General features: G+C 52.6%; 1 protein-coding gene across 1 annotated transcript in view; it reads left to right on the top strand.

Annotated features, from left to right (window-relative positions):
* PADI2 (peptidyl arginine deiminase 2) overlaps positions 1-27,082 on the top strand; it is a gene marked incomplete at both ends in the record, with an annotated part of 49,688 nt that overhangs the window by 7,638 nt on the left and 14,968 nt on the right. The window contains 6 exons of the mRNA XM_080693269.1: positions 3,856-4,039; positions 4,309-4,378; positions 13,535-13,596; positions 17,217-17,334; positions 18,711-18,836; positions 25,085-25,263. Of these exons, the coding sequence (XP_080549395.1) occupies positions 3,856-4,039; positions 4,309-4,378; positions 13,535-13,596; positions 17,217-17,334; positions 18,711-18,836; positions 25,085-25,263 (739 nt within the window). The remainder of the gene's footprint in view (positions 1-3,855; positions 4,040-4,308; positions 4,379-13,534; positions 13,597-17,216; positions 17,335-18,710; positions 18,837-25,084; positions 25,264-27,082) is intronic.

Raw genomic sequence — 27,082 nt, 5'->3', positions numbered from 1 at the left:
TCCAAGAATAGCTGTTTGCACAGCTCCCAGCGGGGCTGGAGCTGGGTTGGGGAGGCCATGGGCTCTGATGTGGGCCAGGTGTTAACCCTCTGGACCCTCTGGGGCCTTCTCCAGTTTCTCACTGGCCCAAGGAATGAGGGCCGGCAGGAACCATCATTAGAATAAAAAAGTCAACATCCTAAGAGATCGGTCCCTCCTGTGAGTTTGGAAAACGTCGTGTTCTAAGTGAAGTGACACGCAAAGGCTGAAAAAACTGTGGCTCTGGTTAAGGAGGGTGCAGGGATCCAGCAGAGGGGCTGCAAATTTCCAGACCCAACTTCTATACCCTCTGCCCAGGGCTTGCCCCTCTGACTCCACGCCGGCTGCCTGTGACCTGGTCCCATCTCCCCATCTAACACTCAGCGAAACCGAGAGGGAAAGCCGCTTCCTCGAGCCAGCCACGAGTTTTGCCAAAACCCTATTCCACCTATTAATATCTTTTTCTTTGCTTTTTTTTTTTTTGATACTGTAGATCGAATCCAAGGGCATTCTACCTCTGAGCCACACATCCCCACCCTATCTTATTTTACTTTTTATTTTGAAACAGGGTCTTGCTAAATTGCTGAAGCTGGCCTCAAACCTGCAATCCTCCTATCCCAAGTACTGGGATTACAAGCATGTGCCACCACACCCGAATGCGCTGTTGAAAGTTTCTTTAAACTCACACTTTTCTTAAATGGAGAATTTTACAGCATCCCATAAATGGCAAAGCTTTATCAGTTGCCATAAGAAGAGACTCTGTTTAACAAACACCTTGTTCTTCTTCTAAAGCCTCTAGTGCGTGCCCGCCCCTCCCCGGAAGGACTCACCCTTAGCCCGCTCAGTCCCACTCTCTGGGCTGGGTGCTGGTGCCAGGCCCTGCTCATGCTAGGCTCTGAAGGAGGCTTGTGACTCAGAGAAGGGCAGGTACCGTCTGGGAGCAGCACGGGCAACACCATAAAGTAAACGTGGCCCTCTTGCTGCCGGGTATGAGAGAGCGGAACAGGGACCGGGGCCAGGTGGACATGCCGGCCCTCATGGGTTGGCCAGCGGACCCTCAGAAGGGGAAAAGGACATACCCAGGACCCTCAGCAAGGCCACGGCAGACTGGACTCAACCCAGGTCTTCCACCCCGTGTCCCGTTCCAGGGCTCCGTGCCACCCTCACGACGTCCGTGGTTGGGGGCTGCAGCCAGCAAGCGTCCAGCCTCAGGTCAACCCCGCGTCCCCCTGATGGGCTGAGGACTTTATAAGGGGCAGAAGGTCGAGAAATGGATTGGCTTGGGGCTTCTTTCTTGAGTTCCTCTGCCTACAGTAGAAATGGTTGCCGGGCCTTCATCACTGTCTCTGCTGATGTCCAGACCAGGGGTCTTTGCCCCCAACCCCCAGTGCACTGTGGCCTGGGGCCAATCCCCAGTACCAAGAGAAAAAAAAATACCCTGAAGATTTAAATAGCATGTCCTGGACCCCAGATTCCCAGCCCCCAAGTAATAGTATGCTTCCAGACACACCCATACTTAGGTCTTAGTCTCAGATCCCATGAGAACCCACCCAGATCCCCCTGATCTCTCTTTGGCCCTTAGCAGCCTCCAGACCGGGTGCTGGATTCAGCAGAACTGTCAGACCTGGGCACCTTCCCGCCGGGTCTCCCCACCCTCCCCGTTCCCTCCCCTTAAGCAACATCTTAGCTGGAGCTGCCATAACCAGCACCACAGACTGGGCAGCCTAAAAACAAGCTCGTGGTCTCACGATTCTGGAGAGCAGAGCGTGAGCTCGGGTGGCGGCCTGGCTGCAGGCTGGAGGGGCCTCTGCCGTGCGCACAGGCGGCCGCCTGTCACGGTGCCCTTGTTGTTCGGTGTCCGTGTATGGGCCGCCCGTCCCATGGGCTAGAGCCCCATCTCCATCGCCAACCCCACCACCCTGGGTGAGGGATACGGTATGTGTTCTGGGGACTGAGCGGTGGCAGGGGAAAACTGTAAGAATCCAATTAGACCTTTTCTATCAAAGGAATAGCTTAGCCGGGCGTGGTGGCGCACGCTTGTAATCCCAGCATTCGGGAGGATGAGACAGGAGGATCGCACAGGTTCACAGATAGCTACTTAGTGAGGTCAATTGCAACTCACTGAGACCCTGTTTAAAAAAAAAAATAAAAGACTAATAGCCGGGCGTGGTGGCGCACGCTTGTAATCCCAGCACTCGGGAGGCTAAACCGGAGGATCACGGTTCACGGACAGCCTCAGCTACTTAGTGAGGCCCTCTGCAACTCAGTGAGACCCTGTTTCAAAATAAAGAATAAAAAATCGGGCAGAGGGTGTAGCTCGGAGGTCAGATGCCTACAGGTTCCATCCCCAGACCCCCCAAAATAAAAAATAATAAATAATAAAAGACTAAGAAATGGGGAGTGTATCTCGGAGGTAAAATGCCTCTAGGTTCCATCCCCAGTACCCCAAAAAGAAAAAAAGGAATAGCTTCATTCAGGCCCCATCTGTAGAACCACCATTGTATAACCTTGCGTGCACTTGTATTATGTAAAGGTAGCATCTCCTAGAAGTTGTGAGTTCCAGTCCCTCCCCTGCATCCCCCTCAGCCAATGGCGTAAAGATTGTAAGGCAACCCTCCCACCAATAGGAGCACAGCACAGGAGCCCACACTGGAAATAAAATGCCCAGCAGTTTTCTGCCATGTTGTTTTTGCATACCTAACAGTTAATCTGGTAGCAGGATCTCTTTTTGCAAAAAGTAAAATTCTCCTTCCTAAGCCACTTTCAAATATGTATCTTTTCTTAGGACACCACGGAAATTTATTTCTAACAACACAAACTCGCAATTTGTAGCCAGCCAGACCCAGTTAGCTCTCTTGTCCCCAAGCTTCTGTGCCTTTTCAAGAATTCTAAAAGTATTTCCTTTTCAACAGAAAACCATCCTCCAAATCCCAAGGACTGATTCTCAGCAGATGGAGGATTCCAGGCCAAGGGATCTTTGTGACAGCCGCCCATCCTGCCCCTTCAGGGCCCGGGTTCAGGCTCTGCCCAATTCTGTCTTGGGAGCAAATATATCACTCTGTCTGGATCTCGGTCACCCACCCCTACAGTACCACGTGTCCCTGGCACCAACTGCCGGCATCTTCCCAGGAAATTCTGGGCCTGGAGCTGCTGGTGGAGCTCAGGGCACCATGCCTGAGGCCCTGGGTTCCATCTCCAGCACCACAAGGAAAATAATAATAGCCGGTTGTGGTGGCCCAGGCCTGTAATTCCAGTACTTAGGAAGCTGAGACCAGAGGATTGCAGTTTCAAGGAAGGACAGCTTCAACGATATAGGCTCTCAACAACCTAATGAAAAACCTTGTTTCAAAACAAAACATTAAGCCGGGCGTGGTGGCGCACGCTTGTAATCCCCCTGGTTGGGAGGTAGAAACAGGAGGATCGCGCAGCCTCACTGGCTTAAGAGACCCTGTTTCCAAATAATAAAAAATATAAAGTAGGTCTGGGAGTGTAGCCTGGATGGAAGCCCAGTACCACACACACAAAAAAAATTAAAATTAAAAGGGCTGGGAGTAAAGTTCAAAGGTAGAATGCCCCCGGCTCAATCCCCAGTACCAAATAAAAATAAATAATAATAAATCAGGTCTTCCGGCCTCAAATATTCTACCTTGGCAGGTACAGGCTGACCCACGGATCTATGTGTTTCCCAAGGGCCCTGGTGACCGCCATGCAGAGGTCCCCGGACCAGGCGACCCGGGAGGGCCCCTGCAACCTTCCCCCTCCCAAGGCTCTTCCTGAAGCCCCCCTTGTCCCGCCTGCCCCACGGGTCCCCTGAGCCTCCATCCTCTCTCCCCACAGCGCGGCCCCCGCCGGGGCCCAGACCTTCGGCCTGAAGCACACGGAGGACGTGCGGGTGGAGGTGGTACGCGACGGGGAGGCCGAGGAGGTGGCCACCAACGGCAAGCAGCGCTGGGCCCTCTCGCCCAGCACCACGCTGCGGCTTACCATGCGCCAGGCCAGCTCAGAGGCCAGCAGCGACAAGGTACCTCGGCGGGGAAGCGGGGTCTCAGGCGGGTCCACACAGGCAGCACGCCGGGCCCTGCATCCTGCCTGCACTCCAAGAGGACCGGCGTGCACGGTCTAGCCACGCTCCCTGGGAGACACAGCTGAACAATCCTGGAGGGTTTCTGGGAGGAGAAGCTTCTGGGATTCGGAGAGGGCGGTTTGGAAGGCTGAGACGTGAAGCGGTGGTGTTTTGCCCTGTGTGATCTGTTCTTTCTCTCCTTTCCCCATGTGTCCCTCCCCACCAAGGTCACCGTCAACTACTATGATGAGGGGTACGCCCCCATCGACCAGGCTGGGCTCTTCCTCACGGCCATTGGTGAGTTGGCACGGTTACCCCGAGCCGCTTCTGAATCACGGGAGGGCTGTGACGTAATGCCACCGTGTCCCCCTGCTCTTCTGTCCGGGGCCAGGGGACTGCCTGTAAGAGGAGGCGTGTCTCGGGCGGCCAGGGACTCTCCAGTGTCAGGGTCCCATCACAAACTCCGAGGACCAGAAAGGAGACAGAGAAAGCCTGCCCGTCCTCCCCCACGGCCTGGAGAGGAGCTTCCCGCTGCCCAAGTCCTTCCCGGGCCCAGCCCCGGGGCCAAGAGGCACAGCCCTGGGTGCTCCGCTCACCCAGTCCAATCTCACAGCGATGCTGAGGCCCAGGGAGGTTAGAAAACTCACTCGACGGCCTCAGCAGTCTGGTGGCAGGTTGAGCACAGAACCCAGGATGACTCTCCCTCCCCGGGTTCCTTCCTGCAGGCTGCGGACCTGGGGCCCAGCGGGCTCGGCGGGGCCAGAGACGGGGCCTTCTGGGCCTCTGGCTGCTCGCCCTGCTGCAGGCCCGCCATTACTTGTATTTTGGCTTATTTACTGATCACAGAGTGCTTGGCATTGTTAAGACTTTAGCGTTTAGAAGCTGAGCACCAGCTGTGTGTTGAATGCTTTTTTATTATTTTATTATTTATTTATTTATTTATTTATTTATTTATTTATTTATTTATTGTTTTGTGGTACTGGGTATGGAACCCAGAGACATGACATTCTACCTCCAAGTTATACACCCAGCCGTGTGTGTGTGTGTGTGTGTGTGTGTGTGTGTGTGTGTGTGTGTGGTACTGGGGGTTGAACCCAGGGGCATTCTACTTCCGAGCTACACTCTCAGCCCTATTTTTTTTATTCTTTATTGTGAAACAGGGTCTCACGGAGTTGCAATGGGCCTCAATAAATAGCTGATCCCACAAACCAGGATCCTCCAGTCTCAGCCTCCCAAGTGCTGGAATTACAAGCGTGCGCCACCACGCCTGGCTCTATTTTTTTTTTATTATTATTATTTATTTTGAAACAGGGTCTCATTGAGTTACAAAGAACCTCACTAAGTAGCTGTGAATGGCCGCAAACCATGATCCTCCTGTCTCAGCCTCCCGAATGCTGGGATTACAAGCGTGCGCCACCACCATGAGCGCTGTTTAAAAATACTAGCAGGAGACATGATGGTACACACCTGTAATCCCACTACTTGGGAGGCTGAGAGAGGAGGTTAACAGGTTCAAGGCCAGCCTTGGCAATTTAGCGAGATTCTCAGCAAATTAGGGAAACCCTGTTTCAAAACTAAAAAAAAAAAATTTTAAGGGTTAGGGGTGTAGCTTGGAGTTTGAATACCTCTGGGTTCAATCTCCAATAAAAATTCATATATATATATATGTCACCAATATTATGATATGATATGATATGATACATACATATATACATACACACATGGCTCCCACTTATTGCATGCCTAAGGAAGAAGAGGAGGCTGATAAGTACCATGCATTTATTGAGCACCACCAGTATGTCAGGCTCCAACACTAATACAATATGTCATCGTTTCAGTCTATTCCTTCTTTTTTTTTTTTTTTTCTCTCTTCTTTTTGTGGTGCTGAGGATGGATCCCAGGATTTTATGCAGGCCAGGCAAGCACTCGACGACTGAGCTACCCCACCACTCCTTTAACCTATTCTGACAATTATTTCAAGATTCGATGCTATTATTATCCCATTTAAAAAGTGAGAAAAAGCTGGGCACGGTGACACACGCTTGTAATCCCAGCATTTGAGAAGCTGAGACAGGAGGATCGCAGGTTCAAGGCCAACCTCAGCAACTTTGTGAGGCCCTCTGTAACTTAGTGAGACCCTGTTCCAAAATAGAGAATAAAATACAGGGCTGGCAGTGTAGCTCGGAGGTAGAATGCCCCTGGGATTAATCTGCAGTGCTGCAAAAAAAAAAAAAAAAAAAAAGGAGATTAAAACAGGAGGATCACAGGTTCATGGCCAGCTTCAGCAACTTAGTGAGGCTCTGTTTTCAAATAAAACATGAAATAGGGCTGAGGGCGTAGCTTGGAAGTAGAATGCCTCTGGGTTCAACCCCCAGTAGCACAAAAAAAAAAAAAAGAAAGAGAGAGAAAATATGAAAATATGGGCAAATCCAGCTGAGCGTGGTGGCGCATGGCTATGATCCCAGTACTTGGGGGGCTAAGACAGGAGGACTGCAGATTCAAAGCCAGCCTCAGCCACTTAGCGAGACTCTCGGCAACCCAGCAAGACCCTGTTTCCAAATAAAAAATAAATAAATAATAGGGCTGGGATGTAGCTCAGAAGTAGAATGCCTCTAAGTTCAATTCCCAACACTACAAAAAAAATGGGAAAATCCAGATGTGGTGATGCACCCCTGTATTCCCAGTACTTGAGAGGTTTGAGGACAGCCCCAGCAACTTAGCGAGACATTCGGCAACCTGGCGAGACTCTGTTTCAAAACAAAAAAAATAAAAAGGGCAGGGGGGCGTAGCTCAGGGATAGAGTGCGCCTGAAGTCAATCCCCAGTATTACAAAAAGAAGGAAGGGAAGAAAAGAAAAAAGGGGGAAAGAAAAGATGCAAAAACCAAGGCTCAGAAAGGGTAAAACAAACAAAAAGTTTCTCGAGGCCACACACCTAGAAAGTGGCTGGTGGATGCTCCAAGGACCTCCCCCCAAGACAACCAGCTCCTGCACCCCCAGTCTTCTCTGTGCTGCTGAAATGGGAGCCACAGCAAGACGCCCCGCTTCTTAGCTAAGTCCAAATAGTTCAGCTGCCAGTCAGCCTGTCTCTCTCTGCATCAAAAGGTACCCAGCCCTGGGCGGGGGCTTCAAGGTGACCTCAGGGGCCTCAGGAAACCCAAGACTCCCTGGCTGTGTTGAGCCCTGGCCCACGAGTGAGTCTCACATGCACAGACAGCCCCCAGGTCATCTCGGATGACCGTCCCACGTCCCCCCTCGGGAAACCTAATCCTGCAGAGACAGGGACACCTGAGGACAAAATCAGGAAGGGCAGGAGCCAGAGTCTTGTCAAATGAAGGTGATCCCAGGCTGACCGTGCCATTGAGACTTCCCGAGCAAGGCAGACCCGCGCTAGATGGCAAAACGAAGCTCGGTACAGAGGCAGGAGCAAGCCATTCTTCTTTATTACGAGACCAAAAAGCTAGCCAGGCGTGGTGGTGCATGCCGGCAATCCCAGCACTTAGAAGGCTGAGGCAGGAGGATTGCAGGTTCGAGGCCAGCCTCAGCAACTTAGTGAAAAACCCTCAGCAATGTAGCGAGATCCTGTTCTAAAATAAAGAATAAAAAATAAGACTGGGAGTGTAGCTCGGAGGTAGAATGCCCGTGGGTTTCATGCCCAGTACTGTAAAAATAAATTAACGAATGAAATGAAAAAATAAACTGGGCGTAGTGGCTCGCGCTTGTAATCCCAGCGTTTGGGAGGCTGAGACGGGAGGATCGTGGTTCGCAGCCAGCCTCAGCTACTGAGGCCCTTTGCAATTCAGTGAGACCCTCTTTCAAAATAAAGAATAAAAAAAATAAGACTAGGAGCGTAGCTTGGAGGTAGAATGCCCCCTGGGTTCAATTTCTGGTACCACATAAAATAAAATAAGGCTAGGGTTGTAGCTCGAAGGTAGAATGTAGTACTACAAGAAAAAATAATAATAATAAAAGAAGGAAGAGGAACCAGAAAGCTGTGCTGGGGTTGTGGCTTACTGGTAGAAACTTTGCCTATCATGCACAAGGCCCTAGGTTAATTCCTAGCACTACATATAAAAGAAGGAGAAAATTAATTTTTAACCAGGCACTGTGAAGCATGGCTATAATCCCAGTACTCGAGAGGCTGAGAGGGGTGGATCTCAGGTTCCAGATGATCAAAAAGCTGGTGTGACGGCCCACGTCCATTTGTTCCTCCTTCAAGGTTTTGAGCTTCTGCTTTCACTTAACATTTATTTATTTAGTTGCTTTGAGTTCCAGATATTTAGGTTTCATTGGCTAGTAAAATTCCCCTCTCAGGTAGAATGGCCTTGGGTTCAGTCCCTAGTACCACCAAAATAAATAAATAAAAGGAAAAAAAATTCCCCTCTCAAAGCCCCTAAAAAAATAGCAATGATATTGACAACTTTGATATATGGTATGAGAGAGAGAAAGGGGGGAGGAGAGAGAGAGAGAGAAAGAGAGAGAGAGAGAGAGAGAGAGAGAGAGAGAGAGAGAGAGAGAACATATTAATAAACAATCTGCCATCAACTGTCACTGTCACTGTGACACCTAAGAAGCAGGCAGGGGGCCTCTCAGCATAAAAACCATTTCCACTGCAAAAATCAAGCTTTATGAGAAACACATCCCATTCAACTCGTTTCCTGACCCACCAGGGACCCTGGTGGAAATCCAGTTTCCCTGGGGAACCACTGGCCTCCCCGTCCTCCAGATCCCCAGGTCTTTTCTTTCTCGAGCTGCTATTCAGGAAGCCTTGGGCCCCGCATCCCGAGTCATCACTCCAAGGCAGTGCCTGGAAGGCAGGGACACCCCGTAAGTCCCAAGTTGGCGGGGACCGCCCGAGCGGATCTGCCTCCTTCTCGTCTGGGTCCTGCCTTGCGCCCCTGCTGAGCAGAAAGAGCCTTGGCTTCAGAGTAGACAGAAATTAGTTCTGGCTCTGCCTCCTCCAGCCACCTTGTGACCTTGGGCAAATTACATCACCACCCTGAGCCTCAGCTTCCCCGTCTACAAATGGGGATTCACACAGCATTATTTGGGGACAAATTTATGGCGCCCTTGGTCTAATCAGGCCCTGACTTGGTCCCAGTTCTACAAGGACTTCCTGTGTGACCTTGACAAGTAGCCCAGCCAGCCCCTGTCGATCTCACTTTTTCCAAGCTATAGAAGGCGACGTCTGAGCCAAATTCATCCCTGAGGACCTTCCAGGCTCCAGTTGGAGTGGATTTGCCATGACTTCCCTGTTCAGCGGGAAAGTGGGCACCAGGGGTTCTGGGGAAGGAGGAACAGCCACTGCCCTTTGCTGGGGTCCTGGCAGTCGGAGCAGTACTGTCCACCTCCTTGGTCGCTCACACTGGTGACCTCCCCGGAGCCTCAGCTAATTGCCCTAGTAGACAGCGGGGGGAGGATGCCTTGCTCCGGCCCATCCCAAGCTGCAGGTAAGGCTAGAAGGCCCGCACAGCTGCTGTCCGTGGGGCTGGCGGCCCGCCAAAAGGCAGCCAGGGGCCCCAGTGTCTCGACTTCCAGGACAGACGGCCTTGAACCCAATCCTGGTGACATTTCCCCTTAATCTGCCCCACACGCCCAGGCGCCACCCGACACCTTGGAGCTATTCCGGGGAGCTGAGGTAGGGTCCTGAGACTCTGGGAAATGTCGCCGGGAGCCCAGAGGCCCTGAGACAGGTGTCCTCCCTGTCCTCCCCCTGGGGAAGCCAGAGCCATCCCAGGAGGGCCGAGCTCCGGGCGGGCCTGCCAGCCCCATGCCCCGCGCATCGCCCTCTGGGATAGATGAGATAAGCCTGGGGGCGCCGTGCAGGAGGGAGGTCCCAGGAGGTGTCGTAGAGCTTGGGGACCCTGAGAGAGGGTGGAGGGTGGAGGTGGCCTCACTTGATTACGTGGACATAGTCCTAAGATCACGGGTCCTAAGAGAGAAACCGAGAAAAGCAGTGAGAGACAGGAGGAGGTGATCAAAGAGACTGATTGTTTTTAATGGGCTTTTATTGGCGCATTAGGAGCCCGATTATGAAATGTTAAATATAACAAGAAGGCAGAGAAGCTGCTGGTCTGAGTTCAATAAATCAGGAAATAGCCGAACGTGTTTTATTCAGTATTAGGGAGGTGAGACCGGTAACTGCTGGATAAGTAATTGCTGTTTTCTTTAGAATCCGTTGAGCACTATTTTTTTTCACTATCTGAAAATATTACATGTTTTTTTTTTGTTTGTTTGTTTTTTTTTTTTTTTGGTGGTACTGGGGTTCCTGGAAGCCCTTCTACCTCCAGGCTACACTCCCAGACCTATTTTTTACATTTTCATTTTGGAAACAGGGTCTCCTAAACCAGCGCGCGCGGCTGGCTTCGAACCTGCGTGATCCTCCTGTCTCTGCCTCCCAAGCGCGGGGATTACAAGCGTGCGCCACCACGCCCGGCTGGATTATTTTTTTTTAAGTACTGGGGATTGAACCCAAGGGTGCTCTACCACTGAGATGCACTCCCAGCCCTTCTTATTTTTTATTTGAAGTCAGGGTCTTGCTAAGTTGCCCAGGCTGGCTTCAAATTTGCCATCTTCCCACCTCATCCTCCCAAGTAACTGGAGATTAGCGCCCCTGCACCTGGCTGTATTGGTAAACTGTCTAACATTAAGAAATGCATACTGCAAGCTGGGCGTGGTGCGCACGCTTGTAATCCCAGCATTTGGGAGGCTGAGACAGGAGGACTGTGGTTCGCGGACAGCCTCAGCTACTTAGTGAGGCCCTCTGTGACTCAAGGAGACCCTGTTTCAAATTAAAGAATAGTGCTGGGCGTGGTGGCACACGCTTGTAATCCCCACGCTTGGGAGGCAGAGACAGGAGGATCGTGCTGGTTCAGAGCCAGCCTCGCTGGCTTAAGAGACCCTGTTTCCAAATTTAAAAAAATATAAAATAGTTCTGGGAGTGTAGCCCGGAGGTAGAAGGGCTTCCAGGAACCCCAGTATGACCAAAAAAAAAGAAGAAGAAGAAGAAGAAGAAGAAGAAGAAGAAGAAGAAGAAGAAGAAGAAGAAGAAGAAGAAGAAGAAGAAGAAGAAATAATAGGGCTGAGGTTGTAGCTCAGAGGTAGAATGCCTCTGGGTTCCAGCCCCAGTACTGAAAAAAAAATGCATAATGCAATAAAACAGTATAAAGTGCTTCCTAATCCCGCTCCTGTGACCTGCTGCTGTGATGGACACCAAAAGCTTCAGGGCTACTTTGCAGCCCAGAGACCACCAGGCTGCCAGGTCGGGGGTGTGGCCGCAGCGCTGACATTCGGGGGAGCAACCGCTGGGTCTTTGAAGGTGGGCGTGGCTTTTGGAAACAGCCTAGATAGACGGTCAGCCTGGGTCCATAGGGAAGAAAGAACAGAGATCTGAGTCTGAGGCCCGAGAAGCCTGGCCCTGTACCCTGGGAGCCTCGGTTTCCACATCTGTATGGAAGGGACGTGGGGCGGCTGAGAGGAGAGCGTGCCCTGGAAAGCGCTCTGCAGCTGGCAGCACCAGCGGCACGCCTGAGAGAAAAGTGTGACCGGCTGGAAGGTTCCTGAAGGTCTGGGAGCCAAACCAACCTTGTTCCCGCATCTGAGCCTTGTTAACGGCAGCTGGTGGCACCGCCGTCCCCTCGCTCCCTGGCATCCTTATCCGGCACCAGCCTCCCGGATTATCACCCAGTCGGCTGGCAGGTGACTTCTCTGAGCCGGGCTTCTGTCCTGTGAAATGGGCACAGTGCTGGGTCCCCCGCCAGGACAGTAGGCTGCTTCAGAACGGGTGCCGTGCACGGGTGGCAGGTGCTCAGCCCAGCGCCCGGGCCTCAGTGCACGCTGGACAGTGATGCGGAGAGCATGCCACCTGGCCCAAGAGGTGTGATGCCGCGGGGCGGCCTCCTCCAGGACCTCGCTGCCTCCACCCTCCCACCTCCCCCACGCCCAGGAAAGCCCGCCTTGGTCCAGAAGGAATGGAGCAGGAGGTGAAGGGAGAGCTTGGGGGTGATCCTGGACCCCAGGAAGGCTGACAGCAGAGCCTTTCGGGTGCCAGGACCCTGCTCCCACCGCCGTCCATGCTTCACGTGGACGAGCCCACGTGGGCAGCTCTGGGCCTGGAGCCAGCACATCTTGTCCTGTGTGACCCGATGCCCTCCACAGCACCCCACCCTGCCATCAGTGTCTGACTCCAGCAATTCCTCCCGAGGCCGTTGGACAGTACTGGGGTCACGTGTCACTGCTCCGAGGCGCTCTAGGTATCTAGCAGGAAGCAGCCAGGGTGCCGCAAAACGTCCTACCATGCACGGGACCGTCCCCGCGACAAAGAATTTGCCGGCTCAGAATGTCAGTTGTGTGCGCCATTGTAGGTGGTAACCAGAAAGGATCCCAAGTCGTAAGTGAGGAGGTGAAGCTCAGAGAGGTTGTCCAATCTGCCCAAAGGCACACAGCTCAAAGGCAGAGCCAGAGTTCACTGCCCTACGGTCTCCACAAAGCCTGACTTCATGCCGGGATGTTAAAGGTCCCCTCCCCAGGAGAAGGGTAAGTAGGGGCCCCACCCTGAGTCATCTGGGTGGAGCCCTAGACCAAAAGGGACTGGAGACATGATTTCTCATCCACAGAAAAACCCTGGGACCTTGGCAGTGGGATCTAGACCGCTGAGAGTTCTAAGAAAGACGCACACCACACACACACACACACACACACACACACACACACACACACACACACACAGAAACACAAAGGCAGGGAATCCTGTGCCTGTGCATTTTCAAAATATAAGTCAGTCAAGCTGGGCGTGGTGACGCACACCTGTAATCCTAGTGCCTGGGAGGCTGAGAAAGAGGATGGCGGGGTGAGGACAGCCTTAGCAACTCAGCAAGACACTTAACAACGGAGTGAAACCCTGTTTCAAAATAAGTTGCAGAGACTGAACTCAAACCTACAAGATAAAAAATAAAATAGGGCTGAGGATGTAGCTTAGAGGTAGAATGCCCCTGGGTTCAATTCCCAATTCCCAGTTTCACCACGTGTGTGTGTGTGTGTGTGTGTGTGTGTGTGTGTGTGTGTGTGTGTACAAATACACACACACACACACGCATATGTAATGCAAACCAGACCACTGAAATGTGGACCCCAGTTCTACAAGCAGCCTCTGTGCCCTGGACATGTGACTCCACCTCCTGAACTGAAGCTCCTGGTCTATCCAGCGAGCCTCACCCCCATGGAGGGCAGGAGAGCCCTCCCCTGCCACGCAGCAGCCCTGAGGCCGTGAGCTGCCGATCCATACTGTCTGCTGAGGGTCCCCAGGGTGGTGGCCCGTCAGACAGGGCCTTGGCCGGTCCCTCCCTCTCCATGGACTGAGGGAGTGGGTGAGCGGCACCCTTGTCCCGCAGGCTCCTTCCTGCCCACGCCGCCCTGTCAGGCAGGCTCAGAAACTCACCCCTGTCTCTTGTCCCCAGAGATCTCCCTGGATGTGGACGCAGACCGGGATGGCGTGGTGGAGAAGAACAACCCAAAGAAGGTACCCAGCTATCAGGGGGGCGCCACTCTGAACAGGGGAGCTCCCAGTCGAGCCCAGGCTGCATCCTGCAGGCGGATCCCGTTTCATAGAGCAGGAAACTGAGACCCAGAACAGGCTCCCAGACATGCTGTACCCCAGTGACGGAGCCCGCCAAGGTGCCCAGGCTCCCTGGAGGGTCAGCCACAGACCAGGATCCCCAGCTTCGGCGTCCCTGGTTCATAGAGCTGTTGGGAAGAGTAAATATTGTGCGTGCGCAGAGGTAGCACTGCAAAGGCATTGGTTCTTATTTGCCTTTTATTTTAAAATTGAGGGGAGGGCCAGTGGTAGCGCTCTTTCCTGGCCTACGTGAAGCCAAGGGTTCAATCCCCAGCATTGCTGAGTTCATTCCCCAGCACTGCCAAGATCCCAGGCACTGGGTTCAACCCCCAGCACTACTGAGTTCAATCTCTAGCACTGCAAAAAAAAAAAAAAAAAGGCATCAAAATCAAGAGGGCAGGAGAGCTGTTTTAATTATCTCCACCCATTCGTTTGCCTGTTTTGTCTTCTCCTGCAGTCCCCTCTCTGCTCTCCACCAAGGGCGGTTTTGATGGGCTGAGTGCATCTCTTTCTGTTCTCAGGATTCCTGGGAGACTGCGTGTGTTTTTAATTTGCACCGAGAGCAGAGAGTTCTCAATCTCCTTCTGGCTCGCACTTTCCCCGAGGCCCAGTTTTTAAGTGCCGTTGGTTTTGCTCTTTGGTAAATGTACATCCAGGTTGTTGCTTGTATTTTTTTTTTCTGTCATTCTGTGTCATTTGCATTTTTTCCACGGGCCTATGTGACTTTTATAGGAACAATCTGAAACAGAGGTTAGTTATAAATAGACAAGTGCTGGGTGCTGGAGATTGATCTCAGGCCTCACACACGCTAGACTCATACTTTACCACTGCACCACACCCTTGGCTGCATGAGTACTTTAAAAGGTAAAATAAAGCCGGGCATGGTGGCGCACGCGTGTAATCCCAGCATTCGGGAGGCTGAGACAGGAGGATCGTGGTTTGCGAACAGCCTCAGCTACTTAGTGAGGCCCTCTGCAACTCAGTGAGACCCGGTTTCAAAACATAGAATAAAAAATAGGGCAGGGGGTTTAGCTCGGAGGTCGAATGACCCTGGGTTCCATCCCCAGACCTGAAAAAAAAAAAAAAAGGTAAAATAAATATAGCCCAGTGAGAAGCTGGGCATGGTAGCACACACTTGTCATCCCAGTACTTGGGAGGCTGAGACAGGAGGATCACAGGTTCGTGGCCAGCCTCGGCTACTTAGTGAGGCTCTTCAGCAACTTAGCGAGACCCTGTTTCCAAATAAAGACTAAAAAACAGGGCTGGGGGTATAGCTCAGAAGTAGAATGCCCCTGGTTCAATCCCTAGTACTAAAAAAATAAAAATTAATTATATATATATATATCGCCCAGTGAGAAGCCAAGGGCCTGGTGTCTTTCCCCAGACTCCCTTCAGGTCAGGAAGGGGGCCTCGCACCTATTGGGGGGGCCCCTTCTTTGGAACTCTTTGGTTGGACTCCTCCTCAGCCCCATCAGCCCCGCACATGCATTCCCTGCATCTATGGCCACGCCACAGGCAGCCCGGAGGCCCGGAGGCCCAGCGGCCCAGCAACCCCAGGGGCGGGCTGGGGGAGGTGCTTTCAGCCTCCACCAGAGGAGCCAAGGAACCAAGCAGCCAAGCAGTCTTTGCAGTCTCATAATCCCTGTGGGCCTGAGCTTGGCCAGAATTTCTACACTGGAGCCAGTTCTCACATTTCCCTTGCTCATGCCATCAATACGGCCAAACATCTTTTATAATCCAGGACTCAGCCAGGCCCAGGGATGCACAAAGCAGAAGAGAACCCCAGCTCCTGCCCTGGGGAGACGCAGTCCAGGGGGAGGGGAGAACCCTGATCAAGGAAGAATGATGTGGGTGGTCGTGTCGTCACAGTCACCCCAACGTTCCCCAGAAGACTGTTAAGCACCACGTGTTGGCCCCAAGAAGATGCTCTGTTCTGGGGATCAGAAAGGCCTCCTGGAAGCAGGGCCAGTTGTGCTGAGACTGGAAGGAGGAGTAGAGGGAAAAGGGGGTGGCAGCCAGGCAGAGGACAGGAGCAGAAGGACGGTGCGGATGGGTGCAGCAGAGTGAGCGGGGTGACGGGGAGACAGGAGGGGGAAGAGGGGGAGGTGACAGGCTGGAGAGGCGGGCGGGCCTTGAGGGCCGTAACAGTTTGAGATGTCAAACTGTAATGGCGTGAGATGCAGCTGTGGGTTCTTGTTCTTAGGTAATTTAGAAAAAAATAGCCAGAACTATACTGCCATAAGCTTAAGCAATTTTATTATTACAAAGGTAGAAAGAAGGGGCAGAATTATAAAGCACTGCATCAGAGAAAAAGGGACGTAGTGGAGTGTCTTGAAAATAAGACACTAAAGTTTTCAAAGATAGAACAGTTTTTATAAAGATTTATTATCTCCGATCTTGATTAACCTATAGTCTTTCTATTTGCTCCTGACCTGACTTGGTGTGGGCCCACCCATTATCTCCAGGTGTAAGCCTTTTGGTATGATTGTGAGGATTTACCATCTCTCATCCTGCTTGACCAAAAGCCTTTTTCCTGCGCTGATGCAGGTGTGGGCCACCCATTATCTCTGGTGCAAGCTTTTGCTATGACCAAGATGTGTTACTTGGTTAACAAAGTCAGGGGTCACGTGGCATATGAGGAAGGCCTGTACCATCCTCCCGCATCCTTGGGGAGTTTTGGCCTATCTGCTAGAAGTTATTTATTATGTAAACTTGTCTTTAAAATATGAAGACCTCAAGCCGGGTGTGGTGGTGCACGCTTGTAATCCCCGCGCTTGGGAGGCTGAGACAGGAGGATCGCACAGGTTCGAAGCCAGCCTCAGCTACTTAGTGAGGCTCTCAGTAACTTAGTGAGACCCTGTTTCCAAATAAAATATAAAATAGGTCTGGGAATATATCCTGGAGGTAGAAAGACCCTGAGTTCCACACCCAGTACCACTAAAAAAAAAAAAAAAAAAAAAAAAAAAATGAAGGCCTCCAGCTACAAGTAATCCCTTTTGTTATAACAAGCTGCTTCCCCTCCTTGCCTGAGTGCCTGCACAGCACCCAGGCCCTGACTACTTTTTACATTTTGAAATTAATACCAAAACAATTTTCCAATATGGGCACATTCCCCATCTAGGGCCATAGAGAGGCATCGGGAATCAGGGCTTCATCCTAAGACTCCGGGGAGGGCTCAGAGCAGGGAAGGGGTGTGCCTGGGACCGTCCACACGTCCCATCTGCAGCACTCAGAGCATGTCTGAAAACAGCCCCTGCGGAGAGCTCCAGTCCTGTCCTAAAATGTCTGGCTGGTCATCTCCATCCCTGCCTCCACCCCAGAGGTGAGGCCCACGGGGCCTGCTCAGCCTTCCTGCCTCCCTGGGTCTCAGATGCCCGCACGGGCCTCTCTGGGCGTTGGGTGCAGGAGTCACATCTGTGCAGGTCACCGCTGCCACCCCCGGGGGCGGGGGCTGCTCTTTATCTTTGTCCTGGGCTCTCTCAGGGCAGACCAGAGGGAGCTGACCTCTCTTCCCACCTCTGCAGGCATCCTGGACCTGGGGACCCGAGGGCCAGGGGGCCATCTTGCTGGTGAACTGTGACCGGGACACGCCCTGGCTGCCCAAGGAGGATTGCATTGACGAGAAGATCTACAGCAAAGAAGGTGCCCGCGGGGCCGGCTGCGGGTCGGGGACGGTACAGACATTCCTCCCAGTCCTGGGTGGGGCCATGGGTGAGGCGGGTGTAGACGTGGGCCTCCTGGAGATGCAGAGCTCAGTATCTGCTCATGCAGCAAAGACAAAGACAAAACTACAGATACAGTTCAACTGGAATCAGGTCTTTTTTTTTTTTTTTTTGGTGGTGGTGGTACTAGGGTTCCTGGAAGCCCTTCTACCTCCAGGTTATGCTCCCAGACCTATTTTTATACTTTTTTTTAATTTGGAAACAGGGTCTCTTTAAGCCAGCGCGGCTGGCTTCGAACCTGCGCGATCCTCCTGTCTCCACCTCCCAAGCGCGGCGATTACAAGCATGCGCCACCATGACCAGCTTTGGAATCAGGTCTTTTAAAAACTTACACACAAGCTGGGCATGGTGGTGCACCCTTATGATTCTAGTACTTGGGAGGCTGAGATAGGAGGATGGCAAGTTTGAGGCCAGCAAGATCATGTTTCAGATTTATTTTTAAAAAAGAGGTAGGAAGCTGGGCAGGCATGGTGGCTCACACCTGTAATCTTGGTACTTTGGGTACCGAGACAGGAGTATCACAGATTGGAAGACAGCCTCAGCAAGTAGAGAGACTCTCATCAACCTAGCCAGACCTGTTTCAAAATAAAAATAAAATAGTAGCTTAAAGGTAGAATACCCTTGGGTTCAATCCCCAGTACCTCCCCCCCCCACACACACACACACACAAAGGGCTGGGGGGTGTATCTTGGAGGTAAAATGTGTCTGGGTTCAATTCCAGCACCAGAAAATGAAGTGGGTGTGAGGGTGCCGTTCAGAGGCACAACAGGCCTAGATTCAGTCTCCAGGACAGAGAGAGAGAGAGAGAGAGAGAGAGAGAGAGAGAGAGAGAGAGAGAAAGAGAAAGAAGAAGGAGGAGGAGGAGGAGGAGGAGGAGGAGGAGGAGGAGGAGGAGGAGGAGAAGGAGAAGAAGAAGAAGAAGAAGAAGAAGAAGAAGAAGAAGAAGAAGAAGAAGAAGAAGAAGGAGAAGAAAGAAGGAGTAGGAGGAGGGAGAGAAGGAGAAAGGAAGGAGAGAAGAAGAGAAAGAGGGAAAGAGGGAAAAAGCAAAGAAAGAAACAAGAAAAGAAAAGAAAGCAAACGAACAAGCAGGCTTGGAAGGAAATCCCTGGGGTTAATAGGAGGTTTTTTCCTCTGGTGCGAAATATGGCAACCAGCTCTGCCTTCTCCCTTATGCCCTCCTACCGCTCCCGTCGCACACACGTGGGGGTTTCTCCCCCCTGGTTCTCTGAGGCATCGGTGAGCCCGTGAGCCTGCGCGGGTCCCTGCGCGCTAACCTCCTCCTGCCTCTGCCCCCAGACCTCAAGGACATGTCCCAGATGGTGCTGCGGACCAAGGGCCCGGACCGCCTGCCTGCTGGCTACGAAATAGTGCTCTACATTTCCATGTCGGACTCGGACAAAGTGGGCGTGTTCTACGTGGAGAGTGAGTGAGCCCAGCCCTGGCCTCCGCGGCCACCCACCTCCTCCCGCAGGGCCGTGGCCCCACCGCGCAGGTGCCCGAGCGCCGCCAGGACCGGCCCCGGGAGCCGTGACTGGGAAACTCGGTTGTCTCCTGGAGGCTGCAGGGCCCGGGTCTCCGGCCCTCTTCCCAGTGGCCGAGGGAGGAGGGGCTTTTAGGGGTGTGCCTTTCTGGAGTGGTGCTGCCTTCTGAGGCAGGGTGGGCACCTCCTGGTATCTGGCATCTCCAATTTGGGAGTGGGGGTGGGGGTGGGTACTGGGAATTGAATCCAGCGATGTCCTACCTCTGAGTTACATCCCCAGCCCTACTTTATATTTTGTTTTGTTTTGAAACAGGGTCTCGCAAGGTTACTATGAGTCTCACTCAAGTAGCTGAGGCTGGTCTCAAACCTGAGACCCTCCTGTCTCAGCCTCCCAAGTATTAAGATTACAGGTATGCACCACCTCGCCTGGCTTGGCATCTTCAATTTTTTTTTTTTTTTTTTTTTGTGGTACTAGGGATGGAACCCAGGGCTTTCTACCTACAGGCTATATTCCCAGACCTATATTATATTTTATTTGGAAACAGGGTCTCACTAAGTTGCTGAGCGCCTCACTAAGTAGCTGAGGCTGGCTTTGAATCTGCATGATCCACCTGTCTCAGCCTCCCAAGTACTGGGATTACAAACGTGCGCTACCACACCCAGCTGGCATCTCCATTTTTTTTGGGGGGGGTGATACTGGGGGTGGACCCCAGAGGCTTTCTACCTCCGGGCTATATTCCCAGGCCTATTTTACATTTTATTTGGAAACAGGGTCTCACTAAGTTGATGAGAGCCTCACTAAGTAGCTGAGGCTGGCTTCGAACCTGTGCGATCCTCCTGTCTCAGCCTCCCAAGTGCAGGGATTACAAGCATGTGCCACCACACCTGTCTTGACATCTCCAATTTTGAAGGCCTTCCCAGAGATACTATGAGCACCCTTGTTCTTTTTTTTTTTTTTTTTTTTTTTTTTTTTTGCAGTATTGGAGATGGAAGCCAGAGGCATTCTACCTCTGAGCTGCACCCCCAGCCCTATTTTTTATTCTTTATTTTGAAACCGGGTCTCACTAAGTTGCAGAGGATGTTCATGAATCGCGATCCTCTGGTCTCAGCCTCCCAAGTACTGGGATTACAAGCGTGCGCTGCCACGCCCAGCTCATCCTTGTTCTTCTCGATGCCGAGGGGTGTCCTGGACCCCCACAGTGCAGGGAATGGGCTAGTCCTGGAGCTGTTCCTCGAAGCCACCCACACTGTTTCATTCTTTGTGTGAACTCGTGCTGAACCACCTTGGTACCGCTGCTGCTTTCAGTGCTGGAATCCCCGCAGTAAACACAACAGTCACACGCTGCCCTTGAAGAGCCACCAGCCTGGGAGGGGCCCAGGGCAAGGGCATAACGAATGTCACAGTTGGAGGAAGTGAAATAGTCGCGGGGACACAGGGCGGAGGCCCCGCTAGCTGTGCGGTCTGGAGAGACCTCTCCGAGTGAGAGTAACCGCCATCTGCTAAAGTGGCATGTGTTGGGAACCAAGGGCAGTGAGCTGGGCCAGGGCCAGAGCTTGCAGACTGGGTTTGGGTTTTATTCCAAGCTCCGTGGACCGCCAATAGAGGGTTTTAGGCAAGGGACTGTCAGGAGCTGATTTATGTATTTAAAGGTTCCTTCAATAAAACAGCTTTGCAGTTTCCCGTAATATGGGGGAAGGAGCTGTCTGGGGGCCCAGGAACTTGGACCCAGTCCTGGGGCACATTTGAACCACAGTGGTCAGCCCCGAAGGGGTGGGAGGAAGCCTCACCCAGAGAGTGACTTTGTCAGGATGCCAGTGGACATGGCCATCAGCGTCAGCCCTGGGCCTGAGCTGTGACCTCAGGCAGGTTGGAATGTCTTCCGAGTCAGGCCGGCTCCACTGCCCCAGGGGGCCAGAGAGGTTGATGTTTACGCCATCCAGGCCAGAGTTGCCACGGGGCAGGAGGGTGCAGGCGAGACCTCAACTATGGCCTTGACCAGGACCTGTGGCTAATGGGGATGACTGGGCATTTTTCTAGAAGTTTCTTCCCTGTGCTAGCAGGAGTACACTCAGGTCCAGCTTCACATTTGCAGCCCTCCCCCTTGCTTTGCCATGTGACACAGGTCCTAAGCAGGCAAGAAATAAGAGGAACCGCCTCTGAAAGTACTCAGAGAGCGTCCCCAGAGAGGATTTTATCTGGGCGGACCATCCTGCGGGAGGGCCGTTAACCAAGATGGCAAGATGGCGGCCAACCCATGAGTCAGGTTCTACAAAGATGCCGCCTCCCGGATAAACACTCTGAGCCACGCAGGCAGAAAGAAAGACAAGACCGTGGCCCAGTTTTCTTTTCTTCCATGCAGGTGGGTTTGAGGTCTGGCCAAGACCTGAACACACCTGTGGGTACGAATGTGGGTGTCTCGTGAATGGCACACGGTCACCTGTGTCCCGCAGGGTTGGTCCCGCTCTTCCAAAGGGCAAGGGCTGGGCTCAAGGGGCCTAGAGAAGGAGCTTTAGAGCCCGGAGATCTCCTCACCGGCCCCAGCCCTGTGGTCCTGACTGTCCCCATGGAAGGAGGAGCATGTTTCAGCCACTCTGCGGTAGCTGGCCTGTGGGAGGCGTTTTATAAAGAGCAGCTGTTGCTTTTGTCGGAAATAAGATGCTGATTATTAGTGATGACAATCAGTGTGGACAGAAGTCTCTGGTGCTCCTAGGAAGGCCTGGTAACTTGCTTCCAGTCTCAGGTTCTGCCCAGAAACCCCCAAAATGGGGCTTTCCTACAAAGACACAGTGACCAGTGTGCTCCCATCTGCCCAGAGCATCCCTGGTTTTAGCACTGAAGGTCCCTGATGGCAGGAAATCCCTCGGTTGCAGACAAACCAAGACAGTGGGGTCACACCCTCCAAGAGTCTCCCTGGGAGATGGAATTGTTCCAAAGTGCCTGGCGGTGTTACGCCAACCCGCATCAGGCCAGGCCAGCTGGAGCCAGTGCCTGGGACTGAGCAGAGGTCAGGATGGCCAGAGGGCCCAGCCCGAGGCACAAGGGGAACTCAATAGAGGTGCATTGTTAGTGTCTGCAGCGAGAGCCAGCCATGCCAGGGGTGGCGAGATCGGCACCGAGCTGGGATCAGGGAACAGAGGACAGAGACCCTGTTGGACAGTGGCTGCATTGTTCCCACCAAGGAATCGGGCTGCCTGGCACTGGCCCAAGCTACCAGACAGAGGCCCAGGATAGAGAAACACTGCAGATCACAGGGCTCAGGCGCGTGGGGCTGGGGAAGCTGCCGGAAGCTGGACTAGAATGTGTCTTCCCCATTCTACCTCGCTGTCCAGATCCTGGTCCCTTCTCAATCCTGCTGGACACCCCCACCCCCACCCCCGCTGCACTGCTCCCTGGGAGAACTGAATCTGCCACTCTTGCAAAGACAAGCTTTCTGTTCAAGGGCACCGAGGGGAGAGTCACTGTGTGCCGATCCACCCAGACCTACTGAAAAAGCATAGGACGCACACTGTCGCTTCCAGGGGAGAAGGCTCTCACCTGCCGTGTTGGGGTGTGACAAGTTCCTTGGGACCTTTAGGGTCTGAGTCTCCCCGCTCGTTTCTCGGACTTAGTGTGATTCTATTTTGTCGCTTTCTGTTCAGAAGCTGTTTGATGAGGAGGTCCTAAGTGCAAATTCATGATCCCATGTGGTACCCATGGTTGCCCATGGTTACAGAGGTTACCAAGGTTACTGAAGTTACTGATGCTGTGTTGTGTGTGATGACCCAAGGCATAAGTACTCTTCCCTCCCACCCACCCAGTTAACAGATGAGTTAACCGTAGCTCAGGGAGGTTGAGTGACTTCCCAGAGGTTGTATAACTTGTGAAGCCAGAGTGGCATCTGATCCAAGGTCTCTCTAAATTTGGAATTTATCGCCACTAAGGTAGCCTGCCCTGAGAGACATGGATAGCCGAGGGCTAGTTGAGCAGCTTGTCCCACAGGCGGAGCCCTCCCCAAGCCTGAGCTCCAGAGTTTGTCTGTTCATTTCAGGTTTTAATAAAGCATCATGTCTGTGCCAGAAACATTTTGGTGACATGTCTAACTCTTGGGCAACTGGTCATTAACCATTACCACCGTTGTTAAAAGTACTAGACAGAGCTGGGGATGGTGGTGCATGCCTATAGTCCAGTACTTAGGAGCTGAGACAGGAGGTTTGCAGGTTTGAGACCAGCCTCAGCAACTTAGGCTCTCAGCAACCTAGCAAGACCCTATTCTTTCTTTCTCTCTCTCTCTTTCTTTCTTTCTTTCTTTCTTTCTTTCTTTCTTTCTTTCTTTCTTTCTTTCTTGTGTGTGGTACTGGGGATGGAACCCAGGCACATTCTACCTCTGAACTACAAAGGTATCCTGCCCTGAGAGACATGTAGCCCCAACCTTATTTTTATTTATCTATCTATCTATCTATCTATCTATCTATTTGAAACAGGGTCTTACTATGTTGATAAGAGTCTCACTATTTGCTGTCCTTGAACCTGCAATCCTCTTGTCTCAGCCTCCCAAGTACTGAGATTACAGGTGTGCACCACCATGCCTGGATAAAACCCCATCTCAAAACAAAAATTTTATAAAGGGATAGGGTATAGGTCAGAGGTACTGGTTCAATCCCCAGTAGCAAAAAAAAAAAAAAAAAAAAAAACTAAAAACGAAGCTGAGCCTGACTCTGCCCTTCCAGCCTCGCAGAGCATAAGGAAACTCCTTCGGGAACTCCGTAGGGTCCTCCTGCCGTGCCTTTGCCAATGCAAGTATCTCTCCACACACACCCGCCGCCCACCCTGCCGCCCCCAGGGCTGCCTTCCTCTGCTCAGATGCCTCCCACGCTGCCTCCTCCGACCCACTCCTATAACCAGGCAAGCTCTCACAACGCGGCCATCGTTATATGGCGCTTCTTATCATCAGCAGCGTTCTTAACGCCCCTCTTAGAGATGCTGTATCCTGACCCCCCCCCCGACTCCCTGCAGCTCCCTGCCCACGCTGGCCACAGAGTAGGCATTCAATCTGTGCACCTGAATCAGGCTGAAAATTCCCCACTGGCCGCTCCTGTGACTGTGGCGTGGGAAGCACTGGTTCATTCAGTAGATATTTATTAAACGTGACCATGTGCCAGGCTGGCTGCTGGGCCTGGCAGGGCTCAGGTCAGCCCTCACCACTGGCTGTGTGTGTCTAGAAAGGCTGTGGTGAGGCAGGGCAGGGGGCTGCCAAGGCTCCGAATAGAACCCCTGGCTCGCTCTCTGAGGATGGCAGCATTCCCCCAGGTGACTCCAATGGAGATCTGAAGAGCCGGGTGTGGTGGCTCACGCCTATAATCCCGGTACTTGGGAGGCTGGGGCAGGAGGGTCACAGATTCAGGACCAGCCTCAGCAACGTAGTGAGACTCTCAGGAACTTAAAGACTCTATTTCAAAACAAAAAAAAAAAAAAATTAAAAAGTGGTGGGGATGTGGCTCAGAGATAGAACACTTCTGGGTTCAGTCCCTAGTACCACCAAAAAAAAAAAAAAAAAAAAAAAAAAAAATCAAGACCTGGAGAAGGGAGGGACAGACCATTCCAAGAGCAGTGCTGAGCTGGGGGTTCTAGTGGGCCCGGAGTGCTGGAGAAGCTTGCTTTTCCTCCTGGCCATGAAAATAGGCGGCCAGAGACCCCCATATCTGTCTGAACCCATCATGGCTTCCATGATACAGAGTGGAATTGGGGGCACAAATGGGCACATTCCTCTTCCACTGATACAAAGAGGATGGGATCTTGGGATTCCGATTTATAATAAATTTGAGACCCAGCCCAGCAGCCTGCTGGTTCTATGACCTTTAATAAGCCACTTTGTGAGACTCAGTTTCCTCATCTGTAAAACGGGAAACATAATTTCCCTCCACACCAGCGCTGTCTACACAGTGGTCACCAGCTGCCGTCACACACGCGCCGTTCACGAGAGACGCAGCTCGTTTTAGAGCCGAGGAAGCCGGAGCCAGCAGGTGCACAGCAGGGCCGAGGCGTGCCGGTGACGGGCGCAGTCTCCCCGAGCATCTCTCTGCACCTGGAGGACCAGTCACTCTCCCTTTGACCCGTGGGTGACCGTGGTGCCTGGCCCCGCCGTGGGCGCTGCAGTGGCTTCCCGAGCTCCTCCTGGCGGGGCGGGGCCTGACGTTGGTCCTTCCCCCGCAGACCCGTTCTTCGGCCAGCGCTACATGCACATCCTGGGCCGGCAGAAGCTGTACCACGTGGTCAAGTACACAGGTGGCTCCGCGGAGCTGCTGTTCTTCGTGGAAGGCCTCCGCTTCCCCGACGAGGGCTTCTCGGGCCTGGTCTCCATCCACGTCAGCTTGCTGGAGTACATGACGGAGGTGAGGGTCCAGGGATCCCACCAGCCTGCTTCCCAAGCCTTGCCCAGCCTGCGCCCCATCATCCTCCCCTGCAGTAGTAGGACACGCCTGATGGTTAGCCGAGGGGGCAACCAGGCCACGCCCGTGATCTCTGCAGACCTCCCACTCTGCACCCTGTTCTTCCTGCCCCAGATGCACCCCTCATCCCGGCTGGGAGTTACACCAGCTCTGGCCAGGCAGAACCTCAAACCTTGGCCTCAGTGACCAGCTCTCATCTGACTTTGATTTTGCTCTGGGGGAGCTGGAGGAGGAAGCACACTCCCACCCTCCAGAGAAGCCCCCTCGCCAAGTCCTGGGACCGAGCCTCTGATCACAAGGACTTTGCGTCCCCAGATCCCAAGGCCACCTCATTTCATTGTGAAAGTGGAGGGACCCGCTGCTCTGGCAGATGCTGGGTCCCTCTCCATTTTTAGCTCCAGACTACTATGGGGCAGGGCGATCTGTAGACAGGTGAGGCTGGGTAAGAATGCGCTCTGGAATCAGATCACCCAGGTCTGAATCCTGGCTCATCCACCATGAGACTCTGGGCAAGTTGGTTAACCTCCCCATGCCTCAGTTTCCCCATGTTAAAATTGGAAGGACAAAAGCACCCGTGGCCTGGGTAGGTGGCTGTGAGCACCCGCAAGCTCTAGGTCAACAGGCTGTGGGCAGGGAGGGGCTGCCCCTGCTCCCCCCACGCCCTGAGCAACCCCACTTCCAGGGTATTTCAGACATCAGAGACTCAAAAGGTAGACCAGGCCAGAAGAACCATGCCCGCAGCCCCGATGCCCCGGCTTCTCAAAGCCAGCCACACAAAGGACCCCTGGAATCAGGTTTCGTTTCCCGCTCAGATTCCAGGCAAGCTGCCCAGACTGTTCCCCAAAACAAAGAACAGCCAGGAGAGAGCAAAAGTTGCCCCCCAAAAAAACAAAGCTTAAATGCCCACACATAGAAAAAGGTAAATGCTTAGATCAAAAAGCGAGAAAGACATGTTTTGTTGTTGTTATTGTTGAATTTTTTTTTTTTTACAGTACTAGGGATGGAACCCAGGGTCTACATCCAAACTACCAAACTACACCTCCAGCCCTGTTTTTTTATTCTTTTTTTTTTTTTTCAGTACTGGGGATTGAGCCCAGGAGCCTTCTACCTCCAAGCTGTACCTCCAGCCCTAGTTTTAACTCTTTGTTTTGAAAGAGGGCCTCATTCAGTTACAGAGGGCCTCGCTAAGTAGCTGAGGCTGACCCCTAACCTGTGATCCTCCTGTCTCAGCTTCCCAAGTACTAGGATTACAAGCATGCACCACCACACCTGGATTTTTTTTATTCCTTATTTTGAAATAGGGTCTCACTAAGTTGTGAAGATTCTTATTAAGTAGCTGAGGCTGGCCACAAACCTGCGATCCTCCTGTCTCGGCCTCCCTCCCAAGTACTGGGATTACAAGCCTGCGCCACCACACCTGGCTGGTTTTGATCATGAGGCTGATTGCAGCAAGGGAACTTGACGGGGCAAGCTTGGATGGTGGTTAAGAGTGTGGACGTGGCAGCCTGGGTTTAAAGCCTGGCTCTACCACCTGCTAACCAAGTGAGCCGAGACAGTCACTTAACAGTCCAGTGACTCAGTTTCCCCATATTAAGTGAGGATTATAGTAGCATCTTCCCCCCCAAGGGGGCTGTTGTAAGGCAGAAATGAATTAGAACAGGTATAAATACGTGGCACAGTATATGCCAGGTATACAGTAAGTGCTCAATAAATGTACTATTGTTATCAGTTTTTCACACTTTGGAAGGCAGGAGGAGACCTT

Source organism: Muscardinus avellanarius, assembly GCF_963383645.1.
Source record: "Muscardinus avellanarius genome assembly, chromosome: 3".
Taxonomy (NCBI): domain Eukaryota; kingdom Metazoa; phylum Chordata; class Mammalia; order Rodentia; family Gliridae; genus Muscardinus; species Muscardinus avellanarius.
This window is presented reverse-complemented; position numbering and strand designations above follow the sequence as displayed.